Source organism: Labrus mixtus, chromosome 9 (genome assembly GCF_963584025.1).
Source record: "Labrus mixtus chromosome 9, fLabMix1.1, whole genome shotgun sequence".
Lineage (NCBI taxonomy): Eukaryota > Metazoa > Chordata > Actinopteri > Labriformes > Labridae > Labrus > Labrus mixtus.
The window spans coordinates 4,718,042-4,731,043 of NC_083620.1; the positions used below are offsets into that span (position 1 = coordinate 4,718,042).

General features: G+C 40.5%; 1 protein-coding gene across 2 annotated transcripts in view; it reads left to right on the top strand.

Annotated features, from left to right (window-relative positions):
- Positions 1-13,002, top strand: part of sorl1 (sortilin-related receptor, L(DLR class) A repeats containing) — an 81,559-nt gene that overhangs the window by 16,643 nt on the left and 51,914 nt on the right. For both annotated transcript variants that reach the window (XM_061046034.1, XM_061046035.1), the window contains exons 4-6: positions 542-703; positions 2,516-2,583; positions 10,732-10,912. In XM_061046034.1, coding sequence (XP_060902017.1) covers positions 542-703; positions 2,516-2,583; positions 10,732-10,912 — 411 coding nt within the window. The remainder of the gene's footprint in view (positions 1-541; positions 704-2,515; positions 2,584-10,731; positions 10,913-13,002) is intronic.

Genomic DNA, 13,002 nt, shown 5'->3' on the forward strand with positions numbered 1-13,002 from the left:
CGAACATGAAATAAAACTGAATCAAATATTAATTAAGGAAATTCAACTGCTCCTAGAATTTCTTCTTTCTTGTTCGTAGATATTATTCAGATGCTATCCTCTGAACACTTGAACGGCCCCCTGATCCCAGCAGGCATGACTTAGGGAAGCTTCCTCTGTGCATTAGTGATCCTCCACCCTTGACTTTCTGTTCAAACACTGCAGTCAGAAATCACTGAAGCACCTGTGAAAGCCTTCCTGCTTCAGTAACTTGTGTTTTCTGCTTCGCTCTGCCCTGCTTATGGAGAACTGAGTGGTTATTGGGGAAAACAGTGACGCAGCACATCAAAGCGAGCTGAGAAACGTGGGATTAGCTCAGTGCAATTACATAATCAAACTGTGTAATGCCACTGGGGAATGCAAAGTGTTGATGGAGCACTGAGCTGTAAGACTTCCTAGCTTGAAAAAAATGCAATATTTCAGCTCCAAGTGAGGTTTAAAATTCAGTCGTATGTGTTTTTTTGTTTGTTTCTAATGAGCTTGTTTTCTTCCTCTCCATCAGTACCTTTTTGTGGACTCCACCAACAACTACCTGTGGAACACCTTTGACTTCTGTAAGAGTGTGCAAGGCTTCTCTCTGCCCTTCAAACCCACAGACCTGCTGCTCCACAACAGAAGATCCAACCTGGTGCTGGGCTACGATGGCTCACACCCGAACAAGCAGGTACAGACAGACCCGCTCCCCCAGTAACAGAAAGTGTATCATCATCACAAGGTGTACGCTAGATTCACATAGATTTATTAGCTAACCTTTTGTGTTACTTCAAGAATGACACCTGCAGAGCATCAACTGAAAGAATAGAAATGTAACAAATGTATTTTTGCTCCTACTATTTTTTTACAAGTTAAATCAAAAGATCTAAAACCTTTAAAGTCAAACCAAATGCTTGTTTCTCTCAATTATGTTCACAAAGTCGTAAAACCCATTTAACTCAGGTTAGTCATGATTGACAGCTCTGTTGACAGCGTCCTCAACTGATTTAGCAGAGGAGAGAAAGAGTAATAAAAACTACCACAGAAGTCATAACTGTGAGTGTGTGTTTTGAAATGACACAAAAATCTGTTCTGCTGTGGACTGTACCCACCAGAGTGATCTTTGACGTTTAATCTGTGAGTTAAATGTGTGCTTCGGTTAGCGGAAAAGGGGCATGGCGCTAATTTCCGCGGATCCAACAACCAGCTCTCTTCTGCCCGTTTTGAGGCGCTAAATTGGGTCACCAGCGCAATACATGTCATCATCGAACATGGAGGTATTTTGGCTTCAATTTTATTCAATGAAAGGAGACAAAGACGTGCTGTCCATATTTATATACGGTTAATAACACCAACCTAATGTTCCTTAGTGTAGCTTTTAAGTTTAAGTTATTAAGTTAGAACAATTCTGGTTTCATTAATTTAGACTTCATGATGAAAACAACAATCTCTGTTGGCTATCTCGCAGCCCTGTCATGCATTTTTCACGATAGGGAGCTGCTGTAATGAGGTCAACTAGGAGGAAGGTTGTTTTTATAGAGTTACGGGAAGTAGAAGTCATATAACACTTTTACCTGACCGTACTTCCAACCGACGGGTCGGGTGTATCAAGATGCTGCTTAAACAGCAGGAGTGTCTGAACAGGTTTTTGTTGGTTGCTGTTAACACTTTAATGTGCAGTTTCATTCAACCAAACAAAGCCTGGGAATTTGACATCACACTCATCTAGCCAGTACGACTAGATTCCCCCTGCAAGATAGTCTCAGACCAGCCACACGCAGGTATGTGTGTCCTGGTGTTGTGTGGTTGACAACACATTATAAAGCCAGCTTTTGTTGCCAGCTGCAGTCCAGACACACCTGGGTAAATAATGACTATGTTTATCCTGCTACAGGGATTTCAAGTTATAAAAAATGAGAGAAAAAAGCCATTTGAGTGTCTTATTTTTTCTGTAACGTCATAAATAATAGAAGCAAAAACAAAAAGTGGTGTTATTGTGTTATTGTTGCATTTCACTGCTCACATGTGGACCAAGAGGCTACTTTTCCATCAGTTATGCCCTCAAACTTCAACTCATAGTCACATTCTGATACAATATTTTTAAATTCAGATACTTCTAATGCACATATGTAATACATCAAATCATCAATTTCCTCATGATTGGGTCTATTTAGAAATGCTTAAGCTTCTGTGCACCTCATGAGCTGATTTTAGATTTTATGCACTTTTCTGATGTTGAATACAGAATAAATGGTAACTGAGAGCAGAGAGTGTCTGTGCCAAGGTTTCACCATGGAAGGTTTTTTTTTGTTTTCTTGAAGCACAATAGCGCCAAACGGCTCTTCAGTGTTCTCATGTCACATGTGCAAGAGCCAAAACGAAAGGAATGAGCATGACCTACATTTTTACAGTTCACCATCCCCCTCCTCCTTTTTCTTTTTCTTCCTCTTCTTCCTCCTCCTCGTCCTCCTCCTCCTCACACCGCATCTCTCCCCTCCTGCAGCTGTGGAAATCAGACGACTTTGGGGAGACATGGGTGTTGATCCAAGAGCACGTGAAGACCTACTTTTGGTAAGACACATCCACTGTCTCAGGATTGTATATATACTTCAGATGACAAATGTCCTGAACTCTGTGCTGCATTCAGGGCCCCCGGTATGTGCAGGAAATAGCAAATATAACCTTCCAGAAATTCCAGTTCAGCCCTTGCTACAAAATAATACTCTGCTTTCAGACAGAAAGGACCATGAAACTGTTCACAAATGGTATGGGTTAAAAATACTGTAATGCTTTATTACATGCATGGCTGTAATATATATGAAATCACAAGTTGTTAAAGTGTAATGATATATCAGTTTATCAGACCTCTAGGGCCTTATATTTATATTTTAATATTAAAAATAGGACTCTCTAATCAGATTCTGGTGCCAGTTCAGTCACTGCGTCACTATTTAACGACTCCTGACGATGGCACTCATGACTGTAATGACGATAACTTGAACAGAAGTGATCCAAATAAGAAGTGGATTAAAGTGAGATAAAAGATGAAAAAGAGAACCCACTTTACCTTTTGAGGGGCTTTTTGTGTTCTTCAGTGAATCATAAATAGTGATTAATCCTACATGATGGGCTTGCAGTACACGATCATCGCAGAATCGCTGAGTCATGATATTATATATGATATTGTAAACGTGGGACATCGTATTGTGTGGTACCCTGTGGTTCTTTCCTAATATTAATGTGATATTGATGAACGTTTATTGAAAGATTTCCAAAAACAACAACAACAAAAAATCAACCTTAATGCATTCTTATCAGCTTTGTTTGACATTAAAGAGTCTAGAGCCAAACGACGCTCCCCTGACAGCTGTAAATGAGTCAAAAGAATCCAGTTGGATTGGGATGTGTGTTCTTGAGAGGTTTTAAACACGTTTACACAACATGACGGTGAAACACTGTGTTTGTCTTTAAGGAGGGGCGAGTGAAAGGCTTCATTATTTGAGTAGCTGAACAGGATCAGACACGAGGGCTGACCTGGTTCATATTTACTTTATCAATTTCTCACTTTGACTGTGTGTGTGTGTGTGTGTGTTTGTGCGTGCGTGCGTGCGTGCGTGCGTGCGTGCGTGTGAGCTGTTAACAGGGGCTCTATTGCTTCTTGTTTATTCTCACAGCATTTAAAAGAGCTGGAATCGAAGGAGTGGCAAGTGCTCGTATGTGTTTGTGTCTCATTGCCTATAGTCAGCTCACAGATTCAGTTGTGTGTTTGATGAATATGTAATGATCAAACATGTCAGTTGTAACTGCCATCCATACTATCAATATGATGTAAATAATTGGGATTTGTGGCACGAGTCGTTAGACCGCTGTTGGTGCTCCGTTCAGCAGAAGAGTTAAAACACTGTTTGAAGCACAAACCGAGCTTGGATTGTTAAAGGATAATAAAGAATGACCAGGATAAAAGTCTGTTGGCTTTTTCCTCGGAAACCTGGTTTAAATCATTCCTCTTCTTCACAAACATCAAACTTTCATAACTACCAGGTTGTGACAAAACGAGTTCAACCTGACATCTCACACCTCTCAGGCTCATTAACAGAAATATAGACTGTTACACAAGAGGTTTCTAACAACAAAGTGTAGTGTTACTGGAAGTTAGTCTAAATGAAAAATGGGATTAACGTGTGGCTGTTTGACTCTAGTGGTGAGTAAAAAGATGTTCTACTGGTCAGGAGGCGGGAATCTTTGCAGAAAAAATGCACAAAAGAGCAAAAACAAAAGCAAAACCCCACACACTATGGCTGAGTCTACTGTCATTACTCTCTTCGCCCCGCCCTGATCCGAGCAAACCATTTCAGGAGTCAAAGCCAAAGAACAAAATTCCCCGTGAAACGACAGTTAATCATCAAACAGAAAAATAACATGACAAGTTGGAAGCTAAAGAAAAACACAAACCGCCAATGATGTGGGGCAATAACTGGGGAGGCAGTAGCTCAGTCTGTAGGGACTCAAACAGGTTCAAGTCATGGTGTGGACCAAGTATGGAAGTTGGTCTGGTACCTGGAGAGGTACTGCCCAGGTGCCCTTGCGCAAGGCACTGAACCCACATCCACACTCTGACATCTCTCCACCAACGCATGTCCACAGGTCAAGTTTGTGCATGTGTGTATTTTCAGGCCTGTGTGTGTGAGAAGCAGGTCTCTCAATGACAGAGTGTGAAACCAGAATTTCCCCCCAGGGATTAATAAAGTATATAAGAATGATATTTTAACTAGTTAAGTACAGGTGGCCTCACTCTGCTGGCTGCAGTAAGTGTAGGGGATGTAGGGGCAGGTGAAAAAAGTATGGAGGAACCTTTTCACAGAACATTTCAAACCAGTACACACTTTACACAACCCTCAAGTTTGGGAGCCTCTCCAGAAGTGTCTGTTTTTTTGAGGCTCTTAAAGGCCCATCCAGAATAAATGTTATATAACAAAATCTTATTGGTTTGATGCTTTAGGCGTGAGCACTGTGTGGTGTGTAGCTGCTTCTTTGAACAGACGTTGTGAGGTAACTCTTATGAACAACACAGAAGGACCACTGACAGGCAGGAGAAGAAAATAGGATTCTTTTAAGCCCTGCTTTTTCATTTAAGACTTCTGTGATGTATTTGTTTTAATTGCCTTAAACCTTACAAGATCTATTTCCTTCATGTGATGTTAATAATTGACATAATCGACGTGAATGTAACATCCTTGAGCTTACTGATTTCTGGCGTCTATAAAAGTCGGCCTGTTGCTCAGGTCTGATGAATACAGTTCGGTTGTGTTGAATTTCCTGCCTGAATCAAAGAGAAAAGGACTCTCCTGCTTTGAATGAAAACATATTGATTCATATTCTTTTTTTAAACTCAGATTGACAAAAGCTTGTAAATAGCTTAGCTGTTAAAGTAGTGAAAGTTGTGGCACTGCTGCCAGCAGCCACACACTGAAGGCAGTGATTGCATATCTACGTTCATGCCAAATACTTCCTCAGTCTGTTGCTTTAAATTGAAATGAAGGCGGGGCTTAAGACTCTACAAAACAACTTGTGAGGAAAAAAACAGCTCTAAACAAGGCCTTAGTGCTGATATCTGCTCGTTGATAAATTAGTATCAAGATCAAAATCAAAATAACTTTTTTTTCTGGATTCTGTCACCGATAACACACACACACACACACACACACACACACACACACACACACACACACACACACACACACACACACACACACACCTACATACCTTGTTTAAGTGAAAAGTGCCTGATTTGTTTAGTAATACAGTTAAAGCTTACTGTAGTGTTGATATTTGAATAATAAAACTGAGGAAAAAGAAAATCCCCCAAAAATCAGTTAAAATGTTTTAAAAGTACATTCATCCACAACATGGAGATATACACTAGACAACCAAAAAAAAAAGAATAATGAATCAGCAGTTACAGCACTCCTTTAATTTGAGAGAAGCCAACCTACAGAAGATCATTTCATTATAAGGATTATGGTAGTTGAATTGTTGCAGAGTTAATAGCAGAGAAAAAGAAAGAAGTGACAGAATGTTAAAAATGTATAGCCTCAAATGAAATCTCTGACTCTCTAAACTCCAGATAAACAAGTTGTTCGCCCTGGTAAAATGTGTTCTCAACACTTTCTCATCGCCCCAGTCGTATTTTATGTACACATGATCATTCCTCATTATTCATTAATAGACACTAGCTCTGAAGTCTTTAATGAATTCAGGAAGCTCTACTGAAGACAGCTAGGTCAGCCTTATTTATTAATGTGATCAGATAGTTAAAAATATCTGCTCACTTTTATGTAGAGGCTTTAAATTTGTGACTATGCATCCGATGTTTGTTAAAAAACAATGATGGCTCACTTTTTAAATCTCACAAGATATCATTTATTCCTCCTCACAAAATGTCCTTTATGTGTTCATCCACCAGGGCTGGAAATTAGCACCCGTCACCTGCTGAATACGGGTGTTTATTTTGCAGTGACGGGTGAATTTGCTCAAATTACCAGTGACGGTGGCTGTTAAATAACAGTGAGGTAACAGAGATATTTTAAAACGTATTCTTTTGAAAGAACAAATTGATTATCTTGCCTTTCAGTCGATTTGCAGCTGAATCAGCTAAATTAGTTAGCCTTTGAGAACATGGCTGCAATGGAAACTCTTACCAGCCTCTTTTTAATGATCTAATAAAATCACAAAGATATTCTTTTTTTATAGCGAGACAAAAAGCATGTCAGTATTTTCTTTAATAGTTGAAACATTTCCCTTCATAAAATAGCCGATTACTTGAGTACTGTTAGCCTTGATCTTATACGTCATTACATTATGCTGCCAGTTAAAAAAAAAAAAGTGGCAGGTAAAAAAAAAAGAGTAACTGGTACATTTTTGAATCCACCAGTCAGAGTAGCAGGTAGGTGAAAACGTTCATTTCCATCCCCGTCATCCCCACACCCTGAAATCACTCCAAAACTGATTTAAAAAGTCATCCCAACATCACAGCAGCCCAAAGACTGATGTGTATATTTCCCTGTAGCCTCCCAGCAATATACAGCCTCTAACAGAATCTGTAGTTTAAGCTTTCTCTCTCATAGATTGCCTGATTATTTAATCATTGATGGCATGCAGCGGTCAGCCAGCAAGACTTGATAGAGTCTGTTAAAGCTACCCCTCTGCAGAGCTACACCCGCCAAGAAAAACTGCAAATAATCTGGGGACAAAGGCAGCACAAATAAAGATTGATCTGAACCCGAACTCTAGCCCCCGAAGGCCCGCCGTGGCTCCATCCAATTTGGGTCTAATCCTGTTTGTTCTGGCTTTAGGAAGAGGGGGGGCCTCTGTCATGCTGCAGATCAGTCTAAAGGCTCTGCTACTGGATGCGTTTAAAACCCAATCTGATGTGTCGATCCCCCACCCGACTCTTAATCTTCTGATCTCAGCGCTCTGAGACGTGCTACAATCCTCTGTGTATACAATGAGAAGTACAATCCCCTTTTCTTCTACGGATTACAGATGTAAAGCAAATCCTGCAGAAGCTTCTTTGAAATGCATCGAGGCGAATAAAAGAGGGTTAACAAGAAAACACAAGGAAGGAGTAAACGTCATGGCTAAGAAAGTAAATGCACAGGTTAAAGTTGTCTTTTGGAGTTTATTTTTGTTTTATAAAGCAGAACTATTAATATGTTATAAGTAGGGATGTGCACATTTATTTCACTAAACGTCGTCTCCCCTTCTAGTTGGCACCAGAGTGGGTAAAAAGAATGATTATTTGACCTTTGATTGAGGTGAAATGTTTTGCTGCGTAACATAGCATAACATCCATCGACTGGCTGTAGCTCCGGTTAATGGGTCTGCTCTTCCAGCTCTACTACCTGGATGTAAACAAGCACAGTGAACTGGTAGCATCTCGCAGGACCAGCGCTGTTTGCTGTATTTTGATCTAAAAAAACAGAGACAAAAGTGGTGTCTCTGAACATCCCTAATTATTAGGACTGTTACTCAGATTCAAAACCAGAAAAGACCGGGTCCTGTCATTTCTATCTGTTATGTACTTGTTGTCCTTCGAGAGAGAACTTGGCTATTGGTGTCGTTTGACATTGACATGTCATGCAAAAAGATAATTTTCAAAACAAGGTTTCTAAGAGCCAATGAGTGGAAGCGTTCTTCATTGGGCACTTCAGGTCCAAACTGATTTGATTCAGATTTTCTTCTGATATGAGATTTTCCGACCAGAAATATTTACCTCATTCATTATCATCAATGAGGATGTTAGATTCTGTTCAGTTTAAAGTAAACCTGCACATTTTAAAAGGACAGATTTGAGGACATCTTGACTCTTTGTGTTTGTTTACCCTGCTGTGAATGTACTCCAAAATAAAGTACGGCAACAAGCGACCGTTAGCCGACAGCTAACGACTCAGATGTGTTGAAGGGTTAAAGTACGAGGACATTTTAACAGGCACAGTGTAAAGCGCCTTCCTTTCTTTTTAAAAACCTTGCAAGGACACCCAAATCAAATGACAAACACAACTGTCAGAAAATGGGACCCTAGCAGACGGAGGGGGGATTTTTTTGAAGTGTTTAGAGTGTGCAGAGATGAATCTAAAGGAAGGGACAGAGACGGACTGCCAATGGCCTTCTGTGCACTCTCAGCCCAGACAGCGTCCATCAGCTGAACAGGAACCTTTGAAAGAATGCCACAGAGGCCGAGCAGAGTGGAGACACACTGCTCCCTCTGTTCGGCTCCCCAGAGTCTGCAGGAAAACACACTGATTTAGAAGGCAAGACGATAAGACGCAGTGAACCTCCTCCATTCATTCAGGCTGACTCTCTGTGCAACTGTGTCAGAACAGCCTGGCCGTACACTTGAGGCCACAAATAGTTTGAACACACTTGTTTTAAAGGTTCACACATAGACATGTGCTTTTAATTTGGACATCCTGATGCTCCCCTTTTTGAAATTCTGCTATTTGATACAGCAAAAGAAATGACGAATGCTGTGCCATTGAAACAGCAAGAAGCAAGAATAATTCCGATGTTTTAGAAGGTGTAGCAGCAGAGTCCTCAGGCTGAATTCAGTACATGTTTTTCACAGACTGACACCTCTTAAGATGTTGGATAAAAGTCTCCACATTTAGATGATTTCTGAAATGAGACCTGGAGGAAAAGCCCACTGAATAGCAGGATTAAAGCTGAGTTTGTCCTGAATATCAAAACAGTTACCATTGCAGTGCATATCCAAAGATATGGATCTTCTGTGTGCTGTTTGGAGTCCTAAGCTCACCTTCCCTTAATTTCCGGGAAATGTGGGGGGAAAAAATCTCTCTATGGGAAAAAAGACCACTGGGAGTGCATGTGAACTCCTCACAGACAGAACAGGGGTGTGATTCAAACTCTAAACGTCTCCATGAGAAGTGACAGAGGCTGAAAATGTACGCCCTGGTAAGTGTTGTACGTAGTGAATGAAGGCAGAACGGTAAATCAGCCAACACACAGTGGAAGCACCAAGACCAAGAATACAACTAATGGAGCAGTATTCACATGGGCTATAGGACACCACCACAAAGCATCACCAATGGTGCTTTTACAGTTTCACAACACTACTGTGAACTTCTGGGATTTTGTCAGGGGCTGCATGTGTGAATGCAAACAGGCACATTTTTCACTCCGACTTTTGCACCCACAATTTTGTCCTGCCAGCTCCCCCTAGTACATTTTCCCTGTGAAATCAGGTCGAGCTGATGTGAGAACACAACAGGAAATATGGGAATTCACAGCGAGTTTGCAGGAGTTTTTGGTGATGTTTTTTAGCTGTTTGTCAGGAGGCTTAAGGCCTGCCTCTGCTCCATCTCTTTGACTGTTATTATAGAGGGATTAAACATTAGGTGAAGCATTTCCAAAATGGGGGGAATGCTTTTACAGAGGACGATGCCTAAATGGTGAAAGAAGCTACAGTATTGATGCTGTGATGACAGAATATTGTCAGGCTTGCTAAGTGTGAAAAAACATCAATAATCACTCATCATTCATAAACTGATTTAAGGATGACATTTGTGGGGCCACTTTCTGGTTTGACTGTGTTTAAAAAGCAGTTAAAGTTGATGTACGTAGTACATAGTATACTTTTGGTTCAATTAGATGGATTGATTAATGAAGATTGATTGGATTACAATAAAATAACACCTGCTTTTTTAGAGAATAAGATCTCGTAAACTTACCTCTGCAACAAAAATACTATGTTATTATACAGTTACACTTTTGTCCAGCCATAAATCCAATAAAATTCACGATTAATAACAATATTTCTGGTGAGTTAATAAAGCTACAGAGAAATCTTTAAGCAGTGAGACATAAACTACAGGCTTAGGTAGAAGAGGATTTCCTCTTTGATGTGAAGTAGGTCTAAGTGGGTTAGTTAGATGGAGGACAAAGTGTTAAAAATTTGATGTAGGCCTACTTTTACTCCATTAATTTACCACTAAAGTACTGTGTTTGGACAGATAGGAGGACTTACAAGAAATGTGCAAGAATACAAGAATGTTTTGGTTCCTATAACATCTGTTATATTTCAAGAAGGGACGGCTCACTAATTGTTCTTATGTTTTTTTGTTTTTTTTATCCTTCCTGCTTTCTCATCCTCCTGTATCTCTTTTCTTTTCCTCCTTATCTTTCGTTGCTCCCCTATTCTAGGGGCGTGGATCCCTACGACCCCCCGACCACAGTGCTGGTCCAGAGACACGAGCCCCAGGGTGTCTCCACCATACTGAGCAGCACCGACTTCTTCCAGAGTGAACTGAACCGCCGGGTGATCCTGGAGCAGGTGGACAGCTTCCAGCTCCGAGAGAAGTACATGTTTGCTACCACCACTCGGGTAAGTGACCGGGGGAGGGGGGGTTGGGCTGACCACTGAAGTGTTTGAATGTGTGCGTTAATAATCATTTTGATTCAACTTGGAAGGGTGAAGCATCGACCAATTTTGCGATCTTTAACTTGAAACCTGCAAATTATTATTTTAATTCTTTCTTTTTAGGCCATTTTTGCCTTCATCATATAGGACAGCTAAAAAGAGACGGGGAATGTTGGGAGTAGAGAGGGGGGGATGACATGCAGCAAAGGGCTGAGGTCAGATTTGCACCCATGGCCGCTGTGGCGAGAACTACAGACCTCAACACATGGGACGCACAACATAACTGCTAGGCTACCGGCGCCCAGAAACCTGCGATTTTTAAACTTTTTTTTTTATTGCACTTAAACCTCAAATTGCCTGTAGAGATGACCTTAATGGAGGGTTAAAACTATTGACCTTAGCTGCATATACCTGTACATGTGTTTACAACTAATTAGCACTACTTTGGAGTCAGCTAAATGTCTGTCACACAAGAATCCAAGTCAAGTCAAATTTCACATCAAATCTAGATACTTTTGCCTAAAGGCTTGGTGAATGTCTAAACCCAACAATAAAAACATATCCCATATAACCTCTGCTGAAAAAACTCGGACTGTCCTTTGTTTTATGTCACCAAAAACATCATTAAAAAAAAGAAAACAAGGCTCAGGGTATTTTAGGATTCATTTGAAATGTCATCTGTGAGTGCTGTTATGTTTTCTGTGGTTTCTTCTTGATTGCATAAACATCATTCCCCACATAAAGAAGTTACCAGGCACCTTTACACAGAGATGTAATGGAGCAACTGAAAAAAAAGTGTGTTCCTGCTGTGCACCGACATTCAGTTTGAAAGCTGACATTGTATTACAGCAGAGTTAAGCAAGTGAGTAGTCGGTTTCCACCTCAGCATAATGCGCTAAGTCGAACAGACGTTGGATCAATATCTGGCAGGCGGTCACACGAGGCTTCTCTGTGTTTGTCACTTTTTAGTCTCGAGTGTTTGTGCACAGAAAGCCTCAATCAGGCAGCAGACAAACAGACAGCAGAGCAGATGGAGAGGATAGTTTGAATCTCATGTCCTGTGTTGTTTCACAGGCTGCCCAGGACAGATTTCCTGCAGCTTTAGAAACGGTCGATATGCAAAAGAGAGGTCGGCTGTGAGTGATTCATCTGATCTGATCATTGCTATCAGATGGTTCATGATGCAGAGTTAATGTATGTAACTGTACGTTAAATCAGCAGGGGAAACAAAGGAATTACAAGCAGCATCCTTCATTGTTATGAAATCAAAACCAATCAACAAATTGCAAAAAAATGCATTTCCTTAAATAGCCACTTGAGGCTGCTTGTAAAATCCCTATCAAGCATCTTAAATGGCCCAACTTCAAAGTCAAATTATACATTTCTAGTGCCTGAAACAAAATACAATTTTTGGTCTTTGAAGCTCTTTTGAGATTTTTGCTAACGCTGTAGGAAGAGATTTACAGATGCTCCTTTCACCATGAGTCAGCATTACAGCCCGCTTCTTTTAATCACCTTGGTCTTCAGACAAGAATGACTTCAGTTTAAACACAACCACAACTGCTATGATTTAGCGGCTCTTTGCATGCTGCTTACATGCTTTAGTCAGTTCTGTTCATCTGTGCTTCGGTTAAAGATTGATGTTCCTCAGCGTTATCATTTTCAGCGCAACACTTAAAGCATTATATGAGTGATTTAAATGACTATGGCTCGGCTGCTCTCTGCTCTGGTACTCGCAAAGCAAGATCATGATATATCTATAAACTCTGAGTGTGTTGTCATCTGTTGGTGCAGATGCATGTGGTGCAATTGAGTGTGTACACAGCACACAGGCGGTGTTTAACACTGAGCTAATGAAATCAGAGCAATATAGACCAGCCTTTAATAAATCCCAGTGGCTAATGTGGTTAAAACTAATGAGTAAATCCTCATTTCCAATTACTTATGTGGTCCCATAAAACACAGAGTTTAACCTCAAAGTGTTTAGAAGCAAACAGCTGCTGAGTGTGTTTTTTCTTTTTTTTTTAAAGACTGCTCAGAGTTGGGGAAGAAAA